The sequence below is a fragment of the Corylus avellana genome, chromosome ca1 (assembly GCF_901000735.1).
Source record: "Corylus avellana chromosome ca1, CavTom2PMs-1.0".
In the NCBI taxonomy this organism is placed as follows: Eukaryota; Viridiplantae; Streptophyta; class Magnoliopsida; order Fagales; family Betulaceae; genus Corylus; species Corylus avellana.
This window is the reverse complement of record NC_081541.1, coordinates 40,409,218-40,428,006: the sequence shown is the minus strand read 5'-3', so window position 1 is coordinate 40,428,006 and position 18,789 is coordinate 40,409,218. Positions and strand designations below refer to the sequence as shown.

Sequence of the window (18,789 nt, the reverse complement as noted above, 5' to 3'; positions counted from 1 at the left end):
AAATTACTTATCCTTATTCTTTGTGGGGCGCAAGCTAATGACCTTCCCACGACGTCATTTTCTCAGTCTTCACCTCCAATATTGCCTCCTTATTCCTCCCAACTTGATTATGGAGAATTGCACTTGTGCCTTACAATTGCATTTGGTAATTGTGCTAATTTAAAAAGCACATGGCCATTTCCAGACAAACCATACGAACTTTGTATAAGTACTTCTTTCGCAGTTTGCTTAATTCATACCGAGTCTTCTGAAAACCCAACTATATATCATATCCTTAAATACTGCGTCAAAATCAATTGCGAGCCAAAATTTAAAATTAAAGCCGAAAATCATCGAAATACCCTTTTTGTTCGTTGTTTATTGGAATGTTTTAGTGAGCATGTCACGAACCCCAACGATGCCATTTATGTACAGAATGGAGGAGTTCTAGCTTTTGATGTGGGTAAATTTTTCTAACTACTCTCTATATGTCTTTCTTTTAATTGAAGTAATGCACATAAAATCCTCTAAAATTTTTAGTTTATTCTACTTGGAAGATTTCTCAAATCTCAACCATTGTTTCCAAATTAGATTGGTGAAATTTTATTACATTGGTATTTATTTCTTTTAAGAAGAAATTTCACTTTACACCCTTAAACAACCGTGTTTTGAGTAACCCTTACATTTCAAAACTCTAAATTTAACCCCTGAACTTTCAATTTGATTCACTTTACACCCATGGGTCACAAGGTTGGATTCATTTTGGTCTTTTTAAGCATTTCCATTAGGGGTTAACGACTAAATTTGAAGGAATGGTGGTTAATTGAATCAAATTAAAAGTTCAGATGGTTAAATTGAGAGTTTTTAAAATTTGAGGAGGTTTTTTCAAAACATAAGATAGTTCAGAAGTCTAAAGTGAAGTTTCTCATTCTTTTAAAGTATTATACATACTAAGCTAATGAATGTTGAGTTGATAAAGGTGATAAATGCTGATATGAGAAATTCTAAATTACTATTTGAAATATTTTGTTTTAAAATATTTGTTGAAATTTAAAGATAGTTACAGATATATTTCCCTTCGAATTACAAAATAGTAGTAGAAGGTTCATTATGAATTATATATTTTCATTTTAGAGAAAACATTAAATATTATTTCTTTTATATATATTGAGCAAAAATGATAGGTCGGGGAGACCAATTGTAGCTATCCTAGCTGAGCGTGACCATAGTAGCACGTACCCGTTGAGAAACGCATGCTCTCTCTCAAGTTCGACTGAGTCATAGCCTGACCCAACCCCACCAGGGCATCAATGGGAATCCAAGATGGCCAATACTAATCAGGCATATGTGGAGATTCTCTATTGTGAAGATTCGAACCCATGTCCTGACCACTTAGGAACTTCTTTGGACCATTAAACCACTACCCTTGATGATATTTTACATCAATCGTGTATTAAAAGTTGATATTTTATACACCTTTCGAATTTATGGAATATTCAATTAGTAATTCAGATACATAAAGTAATGCCATATCGATTTTCACCTTTATCATAACCCATGATGTGCTATTTCTCTTTTACTTTACAAAACGATTGTTACAATATTGTATTGATCTAGTTTTTAATGAAAAATATGTACAAATTTCATAAAATAGTGTTAGAACAGTTTTCAACATGGTGGATTGCGTGTTCTTTGGGGCCTTCAAGATTTGCAATACGTTGTTGTGCACTTCAAATCACTACAAAAGGGTAATTGTCGTGCACTTCAAATCACTACAAAAGAGCAATTGTCAAAGGGGGTCCCTGGGAGACCGAAGACACTCCAATGCCAAAGTTAGACAATTTCTAAGAAAAGTATTGTGCTTCAGTGGACAATAATTCAATATGCTCCAATGGACTAATTGAGCGCTGAGAGAGAATATGATAAGATAGTAGATTATTCAAGATCTGAGATATATATTTCATCCTCCTTTAGTACCATGTGTAGGGGCCTATTTATAGGCTTGGGCTATGGAAGTAGGCTTGAACTACCTCTTCTAATTTGAGTTGTATTGAGAGTCCAAAATTGAGATAGTACTCAAAAGCTATCATGTAGAGATAAACCTTCAACAGATATCATGTAGAGATAATCTTAAGTAGTCATCATGTAGAGATAAGTAAGACGTCTTTATTCCAATATTATCCTAATTGGAATATAAGACTATTAATTATTAAATAGCCATTGTTATTTAATTAATATCTTCATGGGCCTATCCTTGGCCATTGGGCCCATAATTTGGTGGGCTTGTAGTATGAATTTATTCCCAACAAATAGTAAAATAAGGTGCTAAGAAAAAGACAAAATAGAGTAAATTCATTTATATTGGAGCTATAACGTTCTCATTGCAGTGGAACTCCAAGAATAGAAATCTTTTCACAATACTGTTTGAAAAATTAAATTGTGGATAATAATTAGGGGAAACTTCATTAAGGACCCCCAAACTTCCACCCGTTTTGAAATATCCCCCCTGAACTTCAAAATCTCTCAATTTAGTCCCCTGAACTTTCAATTGCTTTCAATTTGGACCCCTTTGTCAGATTTTAAACGTCACATGACGTTTATACCCCTGACTTTTCTATAAAATTCCAACTTCTAAAACGTTTTTTTTTATTTTTTTTTAAAAAAAAACAAAAATCAGGGATATTTTGGTCTTTTTATGAATTTTTAACGGCTAAAATTAACGGAATGGTCCAAATTGAGAGCAATTGAAAGTTCATGGGACTAAATTGAGAGATTTTGAAGTTAAGGGAGGGTATTTCAAAACGGGTGGAAGTTTGGGGGTCCTTAGTGAAGTTTCCCCTAATAATTAATGTCAAAGAAATTACTATTTTGTTCCTTTTAAGGGTGGGTCCTTGTAACGACCTAGAGAAATCAATTAACAGGTAATTGACTTCATGGTTTGCATTCCCGCCTTATTCCACTGTTGGACAAGATTCCGGGATCTCAATCTCTCCGAAGAGAGTCTGCAGTGGAAGACTTTGACTAAGGGAAATATATAGTAATAATTTAAAACCATAATCATAATAACGAGAGTGAAACTTAAAGCATCATAATATAGATAAATTTCTAAGTACTGAGGTCAAAGACTAGTCATTAATATTAGAGACCAAGTCTAATTGTTCTGAAATAACATCAAAGCATACACTTAACCAAATAAAACATAAAAAATATCTCAATCATATCTTGTGAGGTGGTTCTACCAACATCACACATGGACTGAGCCAGACCAGGTCCAGGTTCTTAAAAATGACTTTGATCAAGTTCCTCACTACCACTAGATCCTTTCCCTAATCCATCTCCTTCTAGACTAGCTATAACAATGCAAACATACATATGGAGGGAAAAAAAAATATAAGCGTAAGTTCGACGACTTAGTGAGTAAAAATGCATATGACGTACACGTCATTAGAAGATGAACTTAGTTATTTATAAATCACATACATTATTATGAGGTGACAGTATATTATGAATACTATATAGATATAATATATGTTATAATATGAGAATCATGTCATAGTTCAAATCGTATGGTTTACCTAAGATATTACCCCTGCTCAGCACGATTGGCGCTGTCCCAATGGACTTGTAATATAATACCGTTGCTTTAGATATTGCATGCGACCATCTATTAAACTAGCAGCGCGACCAAGTTCGACCTCGGGTGGCCCACGCTACTAATAATGTATGTCCTAGAGTAACACAACAATCAAACATGGTTGCGCTCATCATGAACAACCATATTATCCAATGCCCGTATAAAACACACACATTTGACTATAGAGTTAACTTGTATAGTAAGACAATGACCATTATCTCACACATACCGGTGTATCATGTCATACGAAGCAATTAGTCGTGTCCGTTTTTTACATGCATGCTTTTACAAATCTCACAATATTCATTATCTTGCTTAATCAAGACACATTTTCACAAATAAGAGTCCATAGTATATCAAAATGTATTTTATGAGGGTTGTAAAGATATATGTTTGGTACACATAAAATAGTCATGCAATGCGGGAAAAATAACAAGTATTCATATGACTTTATACTCACTTGGGTCGCATAGCTAATCAACAAACTCCTCCGATGTTTTCACACATTCCTAATCTGTGAAAAGACCTAATCATCAGTTCTAGACTTAAACATGTTTAAAATAGAGTTTCTGCCTGACCATCGAACGTTCGGTTAGAATATCTCAAACGTTCGGCAAGAGAAGTTCGAATGTTTGATATTGGGTAGAAAACCCATTTCGAACTAAAGAGTATCCTAATCACTTCAAAGCAATTTCAAAGGTCATAATAAGATCCATAATGGACTCTTGGCCCAAAATAACATCCTCAAGGAAAAGAAACTACATTTAACATCGTTAAAACGTTAATCCATGCTTTTAAACCAAGATTTAAACTAATAACATAACTACAAGCTCAAACATGAATCACCATCTAACTACTGACTAGCTCCAAAACAAAATTGTGTTTCACAAGTGGAAAGGAAAAGCAAGTGTAAGTCCATGACTTAGTGAGGTAAAATCACATGAAAGACAATTATTCATTCTGTGAACTTATAGTTTTACAAAAATGTTTTTTTTTAATTAAATGTATCATCGTGTAAGACAGCCAACATCAATAAGAAGTATGAAATGCAATATAGATATACGTACATGATAAATTTTAAACATATTGTCATAACTCAATTCTATATGGTCTATTTAGGCCCTTACCCCTTCTGAATAAGTTTGTGTGTTCTCTGGAGAACCTCTGATACAACATTGATGTCTCGATGTGCACAAATTAGCAGTCATCATAAAACAGACCGTCTAGGTCTGACCATGGGTGGCCTACGCTGTTAATAATGTAATATGATCGTGACCACCATGCGTACAAAGTTGCGCTAGTCACTTAGCTATCTGCTATAAGTCAAATATTCAAATGTCATGTATTGCTATATCAATTCAACAGTTTATCTTATAGTTTTCAAATGTTTGTTTACACGCAAGTAATACAAGCAGCTGTTATTCATTCGAATCCAGCCTTCAAATCCTCTGTTTTAATTTCAATTATATATTCTAACTCCTAAATTAATACTCCCTTTTTTGACGGCATCTTCTCCCTTTACAAAGAGGCAAGTAAGGATTTACTAACTAATAAATAAATAAAGTAAAAAATTTTAAAAATAAAATTAAAAATTAAAAATTAAAAAAAGAAAAAGAAAAAAGAAAGAGGAAAGTAAGGATTGACTACAATTTGGTACTTTCTTCTGTTTTTATTTTTGGTCGTGTGTCATCCACCGAACTTCCTATTGGGCTTTGAATTTGTTGAGATTCAACTAATGTACTCCAAAATTGATCCAATGGGCTGAAAATGATCATCAAGTCCATTATCTTTGTCGAAAGAAGACCATGATAGACTGCTTCAAATATATATATATATATATAGGCTCACAGCCCTTGTTCGAAGACTTTGCATGAGAGATTAGGAAAGGATAAAAAATAAAAAAATAAAATAAAATAAATAAAAAGAAAAGAAAAGCATGGATTTCTAATTATTGATAAAAGTAAGGGTTAATTACCTTTTTAGTACTTAGTTTTTCACTTCTTTATTTTTTTCTATATGGGTTTCATTTCGTATCATAGATGGTACTTGACTTATTATTGTTACCGTGCACAATAATTGATGAATAATATAAATTGAAAAGAGAGAGAGAGTTGTAATACAAATTTAGCGTGGTTCGGCAATTTGCTTACGTACACCGAGAAGCGGTTGTATTTTTACTCTTAATGATTCAGAGTTACATTATACATATATATAGAAAAATCCTAAACCCTACTTGTACAAACTTATTAAGAAAATCCTCAAAATACCCCGTACCATACCCGCACAACCTAATCATTCCCCCCTCGCAAACTTAATTACGTTCACTCCACTCTCGTCTACTTTGCCTTCCACTGGTATTAACATGAGTCACCAATTCCAACACTTATAGGTAAATACCAATTTAGTACATTTCGTCAACTAAACTAACAGACTACAATGAAAGTGGTTTCGGCCACCTCTTGTGGTCGGTCTAGGGGTGGCTCGACCACTCCCGTGGCATCTAGGAGCCACCCCACTTTTAGGCCTTTGGGGGTGGCCAAACCACCCCCAAGGGCCTTAGGAGTGGTTCAACTACCTCCAGACGAGCCTCGGGGAATGGCCGAAATCACTCAATGGTAGTCTGTTAGTTTGGTTGGCGGAATGGTGATAGAAGTACTAAATTGGTATTTATCCATAAGTTAGGTATCATCTATGATACGAATTAAAAGATAAGTGAAAAAAAAAAAAAAAAAACAAAAAAAACAAAAGAAAAAAAAAGTGTAAACCTAGGTATTAAAAAGGTCTTTTAACCCTAAAAGTAATCGGCTATGATTGGTGAAAAAGCATGCATTTCTAATCATTCTAGAATGCAACGATTCAAAGAATCAATTTTTCTTTTCCGCTCTTTGAATTTCACTTATAGAAATATGGCTTCCTTTTACGAAAGGTTCATTTTTAAAATCCTTGTAGGTTGTTAATATGTCTCCATTCTATCCAAATAATAATAATAATAATAATGGACAACGTAGATGGCATATGCTTTACAACTATAATTGAAACCGTAGGACATATTTAGACGTAATGAATATTATCTAGCCCCACAAAATCTAATATAAACCAAACCTGTAAATTTCAGGAATAAGATAAGTCAAACCATAATGGGATATCAATCTCGTCTTTCGACATGTCCTTTCATTGATGTCTTATTTGATTTTTATTTAAAAGTGAAAATTCTCAATCCATCCAATAAAAATTTGCATTAAGTCAGGTTTTCAAATTATATTTTTGTTTAAGGAATTACCTATAATCACGTAAATTTATGCCAGGAACAAAAAAATAATCACTCCATAATTATTAATTAGCAAAACCCGCCAAAAATGTACGTGTACATAGGATTATGTCATTTAAAATTTTAAATAACATGATAGCATGAAAATTTTAATTTGAACCATGAAATGAACTTAAAATGGTTGAAAATTCTTACAAGAAATTGAGCCTGAGGAAATCAAATGTGGAATGAAAGAGTACATATTGCCATGCCATTTAAAATTTTAAATTAGACAGTGGCATATACATCATTATATGTGTAAATTTCCTATTTAGAAGAGGAATTAATATCAATTTTTATTTCTAATTGAATTAGAAGTTTAATGCAATGAACATTTTTTGTCACTAAATTCTCTTTCACCTACAAACAATTTGTCCATTTCCTTTTTCTTTTTTCTTCCTGTGAAAATGATGGCCATGTGCAGCCTCAGTCACCAAATTGAGAATTTAGATTTCTCTGTCTCTCTTCCCTTTCACCATGAAAGTGATGACCATGTCTTCAGCCTTGGCTTAATGGGTGGAGGCAGAGTTTAGTATGGCATATGCAAAAAAATAAAAAATTTACCTTGTAAATTATTAATTTTACCTTCAATTTTTTTTTTTTTTTTTTTTTTTTAATGAGTTGGGGTGACCATGGCCTATATAAGCCACCCTCTTCCTCCGTCCCTGCTCGGCTTGCATACCCAATCTAACGTCTAATGCTAGAATAAAACCATTAAAAAAAATGTCCACCGTTGGATCACCCTCCCCTGTTAACTCAGATCAAAAGTCAACTCTTTTTGTTTTTTTGTGAAGGAAAAATGTCGACCTTATAATTAAGCGCCTACATTCCCCGACATAGGAAAAAAACCCCAATTCTTGGCAAATATTACGTGCCGTTGTTTTTCGACAATGCGGCCGGGACTCCCACGTGCGAGATGGATGTTTTTCTGCCGTTAGATAACCAGGGAATGAGATTTTCAACGGCTAATAACCGTCATTAACGGCATCATCAACGAACATGTATGTTTCGCTTTCAATCAAGACCGCAAATCTTTGATGAGGTAATTAAGTATCTCCTTGAAAAGGGGGTGATTGTAAAAAAACAAAAAAAAAAAAAAACAAAGACCCGAATACAATGCTAATTTGGTCGGTCCAAACTCCGGATTGAATTATGGGACCCACGAAGCATGTGGGTTTACTGTTTATCTGGGTCCCGCCAAGATGGAATAACTGTCCTAGTGGGAAACCGTTTTCTAGTTGATGCAATTTTTATGCAAAACGTCACCAATTCTTGGTTTACTTGCACAAACTCTAAGTCTAAAGAAAAGAAAGGCTAGGAGAAATGGTTTGGACTTTCATTGTGGAAATTAAACTTAGCTAATAAAATATGGTTATAGGGTTCAAGTCCGTATATTAGTATATGATTTCTCTAGACTTTTTACTTCTTCTTTTTCTCATGGCCGTATGCTACACAACAATATACTTCAAGTTATGAGAATATATAAATTCTTTCATGAATATCACAATAAATATTACCGATACATTTTCAAATTAACATTTATAAAATATCATGCGCTTTTAAGAGAAACATGCATGTCAAAATGTATAGTTTATAGATGAAAATATTTATGTTTGATGATAACTTATGTTGGCGTTCTTATGAGCGATTACTTATCTCGATCGCTAAATTCTCATACATGAGCTTCTTGCGAAGATACTAGCTCCGCACTTTGCATTGCGCTCTAATATTAGCCAAAATTATAAGCTAAAACCCTAACCGCTACGCTTAAAAACTCGAATCACACATTCTACCTTGAAAGCATTTGAACATTTTCGAAGATTGTAGGAATGGTCTGCATCATTGTAACAATGTATGACACTTTTCCACAAACATTGTCCAAGTTTGTGAAAAAAGTGATTTTAATACTATGTTAAAATATTAAAAAAAATAAATAAGACAGACCGGATGCAATAGAGAAAAACAAGGAGACTTACGGTGATTCCCACAATAAAGGTAGAGGTCTACAGTTCTAATGCTGGCCTAGGCTATATTATCATTGATTAACTTGTTTGACAATACAGTGAAAATACTTATTTTTATATAGGTCATATAGATGTACAATACAAGTAATGTAAAGCTCATGATAATGAGATTCTTATATAATTAAACGAGCAGATTATAATATTATCTGATAAGGAAATAAAACAATTTAATTTTACAAAGAAATCGTATAGATTCTCACGACCATCTCAAACACTCATTTTTTGTTCGGGTAAAAAATACAAAATCAATTCTTGATGTTAACGTGATTTTCAATTAACTTTACGTGACATCAAAATAAACTCGGAGGTCACTGAAGTATGCTAAAAAATAATTTAGTTCCTACAGTCAAATTTCATTCATTAAGTTAACTGGTTTTAATACCGAGAAACGTCAAAGCCTATAAAATTGTTGCACTTATCTTATTTAAGTCAGTGTCATACGTACCAACGGAATCTGTTAAATTAGTTGATAAAATTTATCTGTAGAGACTAAATTATTTTTTTAGTATACCTCAAAAACCTTTAAATTTATTTTGATACCACAAAAATCAATTGCAAATCGAGTAAACCACAACTAATACATTTTTCCTTTCTTAGTTTAATATTTACCTTTTGTTCTCTTCACCATCCAAGTCCTTAGCGTGGTGAACTATACATTACAACAGCATGCGTCAGATTTCCTTATAGGAACATCATTTTTCGATTTCAAAAAGAAAGTTTTTTTTACCAAGTAAAAGCATTGTACACTTGTTTTAATTTTGTTCCACGAATTAAGGTTTAGAAGTTGATGACTAATTAACGACTGGGACAGCAATCAATCAATCAAAGAGCTATCACACTATATATCATATTAAATTTCCATCCATGAATATTAGAATTTAATATGTTGAAATTAAAAAAAAAATTCTACCAAATTCAATGAACCTTAATTAAGCCAAATGATCCGTGCATGATATATTGCTGAAGTCATGGCATTCTAATTTCCATGATAAGGAAATTATCTTTGTATTTTACCCTCCCATGCATACAGCACCATGCTGGTGAATACGTGGATTAAGGAAATGTCACCATTTCTCGCACATTAAAAAAATGTTCCCTTGTACCTTACGAAAAATTCAAGCTCAAATCCTCTCACAGTGACACGTGGCATGTTATAATAGGATGCATTTTGAACTCAAGCACTGCTCTTCTTCTATAAATACCACTCACCAATTCATCTCATTCAAGCCAAAAAAAAAAACAAAATTAATTTTCCACTCTGAGAGATATAATGGCTCTTGTTCTTCAACAATCCTTCTCTCTGTTTATTACTCTCTTATCTCTTGTTTCTCTTCTGATCAACCCTAGCTCTTGCTTCAAGCCCAAGCTTCTCAATGTCTCAAAGAATAATGTTCCATCCAATTCTGGTTGGTCACCCGCAGGTGCAACATGGTATGGAAGCGCCACAGGTGCCGGGAGTGATGGTAATTATGCAGAAGAAACATTAATTATTACCAAATATATATTCATACAAAAGTTGCAGAAAAATATAAATATATTTCTCAATTTTCATGTCTTGTCCATGCAGGGGGTGCTTGTGGATATGCGTCCACAGTAGAGCAAGCCCCATTCTCTTCAATGATTTCAGCTGGAGGCCCTTCTTTATACGAATCAGGCAAAGGGTGTGGAGCTTGTTATCAGGTAAAAAAACTGGAAATTAAAGCTCATGACATCTATGTGGGTTGGTTTGATGACTATATAATAATCTTTTTACACGACTGTGATACAATTGAGATGATTATGATTTGCGGCTGATTTTCCTGCTGGGATCATGCAGGTTAGGTGCACAGGGAATGCAGCATGCTCGGGAAACCCGGTGACTGTAGTGATCACCGATGAGTGTCCGGGGTGTACATCTGAATCTGCTCATTTTGATTTGAGTGGTACAGCTTTTGGAGCCATGGCAGCTTCTGGTAAAGCTGATCAACTACGCAATGCTGGAGTTCTGGAGATTGAATATAGAAGGTACATTAATGGCGTATGAGGAGGGGTGGGGTGGGTGGAAATTAAGAAAATAATGCATTTGGTTAAGTGTGACAAAAATTCTTCATTATTGTCAAAAGTCTTTTATTCCTGGTTTTAAAGTCTTCTATTCAAATGTTTTGACTATATAATTACTGTATTTATCACTTCTTTACTTCAAAATTTTTTTTTTTCTATGTCTTTACTTCAAATAATTAAATTAAGTTTCTTGTCAATGTCACTTTTTTCAACATTTTGTTTTTGTTTTTGGATCTTTTTTTTTTTTTTTTGTCATTTCATTAATCATCTCTTCGTGAATGACTAAAACCAGAGACGAAAGGAGGAGATGGCCGGTATTAGTTATGGCTCTCCCTCTCTTTTGAAAATTTTATATACTATAGTATATAAATAACTAAATCTACATATTTGAACCAAAATAATTAGGGATAACTTCACTTAAGACTCTTGAATTACCAAACGTTTTGAGAAGACACTCCAAATTTTAAAAACTCTCAATTTTACCTCTTGAGCTTTCAATTTCATGCAATTGACTCCCTCCATCATTTTTTTTTTCCCTTTAAACCCTAATGAAGACCACTAAAAAGACCAAATTACCCTTCAAATTTCATTTTTTTTTTTTAATTTTCAATTTGAAATTAAGGGTAAATTTGAAATTTTATAAAAGTTTTCAGGGGTACGTATGAAAGTCATTTCATCACTTATAACATCCAAAAACTGACAGAGGGGAGTAGATTGCATTAAATTGAAAGTTTGGGATAAAATTGAGAGGTTTTAAAATTTAGAATAGTCTTTTCAAATCGTGTAATAGTTTAGGAGTCATTTGTGAAGTTTCCCCAAAAGATAAAAAAGCTTGACTATACGTTGGCCTTATTATAAGAAAAATTATTTTATACCAAAATCTATCATGAGCAACAGCAATCCAAAACTTTCATTAAAAAATTATGTAGGAGCGATGTAAAAGAGTTTCTAATGTAGTAAGGGCATGCAGCAAAGTAGAAGCTGAAGCATCATGGCTAAGTTAGAATGTCGTATTTCATTTTAATAGGTGTTTGAGTTAAAAATTGAAATATATTAACAAACAATTTTTTTTGTTTTTGTTAATACCAAATGAATTAATATTAATTTCATTTTTTTATATGTTAATATATATTTATTTATTTATTTATTTCAGAGTGGAGTGCAACTGGCCTGGCGCGACAATAGCCTTCCACGTGGACGCTGGCTCCAATCCAAACTATTTTGCTTCCCTAATTGAATACGAAGACGGAGATGGAAGCCTCCGTGGGGTCGACCTCAAACAGGCCCTTGACTCGGCCTCATGGCTTCCCATGCAGCAGTCATGGGGTGCAGTTTGGAAGCTTGATGCTGGCTCAACATTGCAGGCTCCTTTTTCCATCCGCCTAACCTCGCTCGACTCCGGCAGCACCGTCGTGGCCAACAACGTCATTCCGGCCGGCTGGCAGGCCGGAAAAACTTACCGATCTGTTGTCAACTTCCAGACCTAATTAAATCATATGTTTGATCAGTTTGGTTGTTTGCAAAAATTTATGTAGTTTTTAGTACTGCTGAAGATGAACTAAAAAGTCAGCTGAGCTACCGCCTATACTAGACTTTGGTTTGTCGTCTCAGACAGAAAGCATCTATGAATTATTATTTAGAGTTACGTATTGTTGAGCACAAATGATCTGACTCTTTTTTTCTTTCTCGAATCTTTCATCTTTTTTCCACGTTTATGATATCTATCATAAATAAAGAATTACGTACATTTGATTAAGACAGAAAATAAGACAATTTGAAGATTAGTGTACCATCCTATAATATTTTCTTTGAGGTTGAATAACCTTTTAAAATTAATTATTTGTTTCACAATAAAAATACAAAGAAGCAAAAATATATTATTAAATCATTAAATTCATTTTTTTTAATAATTAAAGAACAATTAGAAGACTTATAAAATTACATATATAGAAAACTTATTGTCCCACAAGAGTAATATTGATATAAAGAGAGCTAGAGTTCTTCTAGGGTCCTCTCAAATGTAATATCGTTTTTAAAATCACCATTAAATTTAAGATGACCATTATTAAATTTTGATTTATCGGTGATTTTAAATGTCATATCACATTCGGAAAGACTGTAGTTCTCTTTATATCATTACTCGTCTCACAAGGTATTTCACGAAAAAAAAAAAAAACCCTTGGGCAACCTTTAATACATGAATTCGCCCGAAGCTACTAGTAGATTCCCGAATGCCTCTTTAATTTAGTATGATCTAGTCTTTCCAATGCCTCCTTCCTTGCCGCTAAAGTACGCTACTAGGAGAGTAAGTAAGTTGCCTTGTTAGGTCATAGACCGAACCAAGTAAAATCTTTTTATCTCATTTATTATTCTGCATTTAATTTATCTTTCTATAGCATTATAAATTTCTTCAGAATTGGCTAGCTATTTGATTAAAATATATAAATAAAATAGCTTATTTCTCAATTAAAAGAATAATTGTTTTTTTTATGAACCATAAGAATGGCTATTTTAAGTATTAGAGTATAATTATTTCACATTCTTTAATTTTAATAATTTTTTTAAAATAAAATTATCATTTTGCTTACCAAACCTACCGTTAATCTTTTGTTTTTGCAGTCAAAATTTAAAAAGAAACAAAGATCAAAAAAGATTAAAAAAAATAATAATTAAAATAATAATAATAATAATAATAATAAAGAACAAGGAAAAAAATATTTGTTTGGATAGCGCTATCCGGCAAAGGACAGAACTATACGGCAACTTGACGGGATCCACCCCGTGAATGTACGTGGGTCCAAAGCTAACAGCCTAGGTGGACCAAACCCCAAAGCAGTGGGTCCCACCCGACATTTGTAGCCGTCCAAATTTGCAACGCAGTTTTCAATTTTCATGCGGATGGAGACAACCTAAGAAGAAGCCAAAAAGGTAAAGACATGGAGTAAAACAAAATCAAAAAGGTTAGATTGGACTTTTACGGTCAATTTAAGGCGGCTATTAAAGCATTCTCAATGGAAGAGTTAAATGTTACTTTTATCTAAAATAACTCTTTAAATGTTTAAAAAATCTCTTACATTGGATTAGTCAAAAGAAAATGTAAAATAGATATTTGATTAGAAGAACTAAAAAAAAAGCTAAATGTAGCAACACTTTTCAATGGAGCTATTTTATTTTTCATTGTTTCTCACATATTTTCTCTTTTTCCCAAATATTTTCCTACTTTTTCTCTGCATGTTCTATTTTTCCCAAAACTTTTTCCATTTTTCCTCTCACATGTTCTCTTCTTCTCAAAACTTTTCTTATTTTAATAATATTTTAATAAAATAAATAGAAATATAGCTAATCGGATGTAGAGACATTTAAAAATGGCTTACCTAAACTAGATAAAAGTGAGTTATGAGGAGCTATTTTACATAAAAATATGGCTTCTCCATTGAGAATGCTCTTAGAGTGATTGGAGTTAGTGGAAAATTAAATAGTATTGTTAATTTTAGTTTTGAATGAAATTAATTAATTAAAAGGTAGATGAAGAGATTACCATATGTAAACATCACGAGAAATAAAATCAAATGAGTAATGATGTACATCACACCGGCATCAGTGAACAATACTTACACTGGTGACATGGCACATGCCCATATCATACTTAAAAAAATAATAATTTTAACCGTGTTTCGAAAACTCAACTTCAAAGTCGACTTCCTCCTTAAAAATCATTTTTGAAAGATTTCCGCTAAATTTTCTTTCCCTCAAAATTTCCCCAAAACAAATCCCTCTGTCTCTCTCTCTCTCTCTCTCTCTCTCTAATCTCTCGACACAATATGCTTAATTTTGGTGCTGCTTAATTACATGAGAGATCAAATTCAATGTCGTTTTATCTCCATAAACATGTATTTTCTTTTTGCTTCTTATAGATGTGTCATCTAAAATACTGATTAAGAATGTTTGACATGCATTGCATTCTGGGCTAAACAAAAAATATATAAAAATATACGCAATGCAAAATCATTACTAGAAGATAAAGGGATATACCACCTTTATTGGAGCTACATGAATGAATATGATCCAATATCTCCGACTGACCAACTCCATGAGCAATGCCCTTATAAGTAGGAAAAAAATAAAAATAAAATTTTGGATAATTACACTAAGTTATTTGAAATATTGTAGATATAATGGAAAAAATGGAAAGGCTTGAATCACTAGTGGTTAATTAAATATTCAGGTTAGGCTCTTGATAAGCAACTAGACTAATATTGGTGCGTTTGGCATTACGATTTCATAACAAAAAGTTGAATTTTAAACCAAATTGCAGAAAATAAATTGTTTGAGATTGCATTTTAAAAAATTGCGATTTAACAACGCAGAAAATCTGCGTTTTCAAATTACTGGTAAGAAGGAGTCTTTCTGAAAAAGTACAATTTTAAAGGCTGAACTGCAATTTTAAATGTCAAACTACGATTTTACTAAATGTTTTATTGCATTTTTAAAAATCACGTTTTCAAATCGTTATTTTGAAATCACAAACCCAAATAGAACGTAAGATCCCTATGAGTTTCTTAATGAATTCAAGCATGAACTGTTTGAACAAGAGAAATCTACAATAGTAAGTATGATGTGCTCATCAACCAACTATATTAGTACTGTGTTTCTCTATTGATGATCTCATTATAACTTATGTGACTTACTATGTTATGAAGTTGAGGCTTGATAACTAATACACTATGATTGGTTCTTTTCAAAAAGATATTGTTGAGATATCGTTTCCATTAGAATTAAGTAGCATGAGTGTGAAAGGAGGGCTATACTTTGTAACATTCAAGTTTTATGCTCATTGTTAACAAGTTTTGTCAGTCCTTGGAATTTGTAATATAATTGTTGTTGCATTACTATGTTGGGTACCCAGAGTGTGCACATTTAGCTTATTAGACTACAGTATTGTTAAGAAAATTGATAATTAATTGGCAACATATTTTTCATTAGACCTTTATGCAAAAGATAAGTTTGAAAAGAAAATACACGAGAACACACACCAATCACAAATGTACACAAAGAGTTTATGTGGTTCAGCAATATGCCTACATCTACGGGGCGTGATCCGGTCTCCTTCCTTACTATTGAAAAATATTGAGTACAATAGTACAAGCCTGAACCGCTCAAGTTTAATATCTCAAACCCAAGCCCTTAATCCCTTGTAAACCACACTCAACTGTCCCTCTCAAATACTCAGTAAAGAAAAACTCTCTACACTTTGTAAATGTCACAAAGTGCTCTCACCAATTTGAATTTTCCGGATGATCTCAACCAAGGACTACATGTCCTTTTATGAAGGCTTAATCAAGAAAAATATAAGAACAATTTTAATCCAATTGCTACTGCGAAAACGAAACCATTATGAATACAAAGTCTTTTCCATGATGAAGATAAGGCATTGTTTGGGAAGCAAGATTTTCCAACTCAAACTCAAATTTTTTCTAAATTGATGTTTGGCAATTTTTTAAACTCAACTCAACTCAACTAAAAAATTTTCAACTTAACTAAAAAACTCTCAACCTAATTAATAAAAATTATAAATAAAGATTGAAAATAAATTTAGGGTGGCCGGAACACCTCAGGTGATTGCTGGACCACCCCTAAAAATTTGAAGGTGACCGATCTACCCCACAGGGATGGATCGGCCTCCCCCGAAGGCCGAAGCTAATGGGGGTGGTTGAGTCACCCCCACCCCGTCTAATTTGGAGGTGGTTTAACCGCTAGGAGTAGTCGAACCACCCCCATTAGCTTCGAGGGTGGTCAATGCACACACTGAGGGTGGTCAATGCACACACTAAGGGTGGATTGACCATGCCCAAGTATCCATTGGGGGTGGCTCAACCACCTTTAGACACTTGGGGATGGCTGATCCACCCCTCGGTGGTAGTTTAGCCACCCCTATGGGTGGTTCAAAATTGCCCATAATTTTTTTAAAACAAATTTAATTTTGTTTTTTTTTTTAATATATATAATTTTTACTTAATTTTATTAATTACCATCCAAACATAATCTCAACTCTTTTTTCTCTTCGATATTCACACTAAAAAAAAAAAACTCAAAATTGAATTGAGTTCAAAACCAAACAATGGCATTCCCAAACAAGGCCTTATTGCGACCCACATGTTTACCCACACATATTTTCTCCAGAAATCTAATTCCAAATTGTTCTTGAACTTCTTTTAAAACTAACATTATCCTCTTATAGATAAATAGGACTTGAGCCCACCAACTTGAATATTGATATTTTTCAGCAATTATCTTCACATTTGTTGACAATTTGAGCCATTATCATCAACAAGTATAATATTTTTTTAATATGTAAAATATGGGTTAAAGAGAGTATGCAACTAAATATAATATTATATATAAATATGTATTCCTATATAACGTAGTATTTAGTAATAATAACTAGAATTTACGTAACACTTTATATAAAAAAAGTATATTATTTTTTAAGTCTCAATAAACTAGTGAATAACTCTAAAATCTAAAAACATAAAACAAGATCCGAAAATCAAATATAAAATTCAACTCCCAAATAACATAATTTTGGGTCCAAAATGGCCCAACTTAAAAACAACAAAAACACAAGCGTACAAAATCAAGGAGTACAAAGTCCATAATTAACATTATTCCACATCTCAAACAATGGTCAATTGAGGACTGCTATCTAGCAACGTTTGCTTTCGCACATTCTTTGAAAAGCCTCCATATGAATATGTAACCACATCATGCTTTATGTGTGAAATGAACGTAATAATTAAAGTGAGTAGTGAAAAACATGAAAAAACATGCTTCGAGTTAGGTAATTATGAGGTTCGATTGAATAAAAATGATTCATAATGCACAAATGACAAGCAGAAAAATATAAATGCTTATTATGCTTGTTGTACAACTAGGTACGGATGCCTACCGAATAGTCAAAGCCATCAAGTAATCATCATCTCATCCATCCTTTTCAACCATTAGATGCTTCATTATCTAGTAGCATATCTTTAGGAAAAAGATTATCCATATTAATGTCAAAATTTTTTGAGAATGTTGTATTATATGATTGACATAATAAGATATATGACTTATTTAATTCCCTTCTCATTTATTTTTAACGAGATAACTAAAATTTCACTTTAATTTGCAAGGACAATGAGGTTTCGTATCAATGATCAAAAACCAAATAGCTAAATTCTAATTAGGGTATACAACAAAGAGATTAATTATTATACCCTAAGAACCAACGTTGATGGTGGTGAGGTGCAACGAAAATCATGATAAAGAAATATGTTGGGAAACTTAAAAAAGGTAAGTTAATTGATGGAAGTGGCAGAGATAAAATGAATGCTATCAAAACATTTGTATCCTTCTTCCCTCCCATAGTTCCTCTCTTCTTTGACCTAAACAAGTTTCAACTAGAGGGAATCCTAGCAACAAACTTGAATGAAGGGCCCCCATGCAGGGGAATAAGATTCTCTCCAATCCATAATGGACTGGAGAATATCCAATTCATGGCAGAATTTTTTAAAAAAAAATCCTACAGCCATAAATAGGACACATGTCCCACTACAAAAATAATAATAATAAAATAATATTTCAGATTAAAAAAAAAATAATAAATTAATAAAAAAAATATGAAGTGACTGGCCACTCCATCTTGGCCATCAGGGGTAGCTGGACCACCCCATTTTAGCTGGGGGTGGCTTGAGAGCCACCCCAATGGCCGGACCACCCCATGACACTTGGGGGTAGTCCAACCACCCCCTAAACTCTAACTAAAA

At 32.9% G+C, this 18,789-nt stretch overlaps 1 protein-coding gene across 1 annotated transcript; it reads left to right on the top strand.

The window, feature by feature from the left end:
* The first annotated feature begins 10,198 nt into the window (after positions 1-10,198).
* LOC132167565 (putative expansin-B2) lies at positions 10,199-12,629 on the top strand. Its single transcript, XM_059578577.1, has 4 exons — positions 10,199-10,407; positions 10,512-10,624; positions 10,761-10,948; positions 12,138-12,629. The coding sequence occupies exons 1-4, from the start codon at positions 10,215-10,217 to the stop codon at positions 12,469-12,471; spliced, it is 828 nt and encodes a 275-aa protein (XP_059434560.1). The 5' UTR covers positions 10,199-10,214; the 3' UTR covers positions 12,472-12,629.
* The last annotated feature ends 6,160 nt before the right edge of the window (positions 12,630-18,789 follow it).

What these genes read in the sequence shown, in the direction of transcription:
- LOC132167565 (XM_059578577.1), top strand. Translation starts at nt 10,215, where the DNA reads ATGGCTCTTGTTCTTCAACAATCCTTCTCTCTGTTTATTACTCTCTTA. An exon ending in GGTGTGGAGCTTGTTATCAG is followed by an intron (nt 10,625 to 10,760) that starts GTAAAAAAACTG and finishes GGGATCATGCAG; the next exon opens with GTTAGGTGCACAGGGAATGC. An exon ending in CTGGAGATTGAATATAGAAG is followed by an intron (nt 10,949 to 12,137) that starts GTACATTAATGG and finishes TATTTATTTCAG; the next exon opens with AGTGGAGTGCAACTGGCCTG.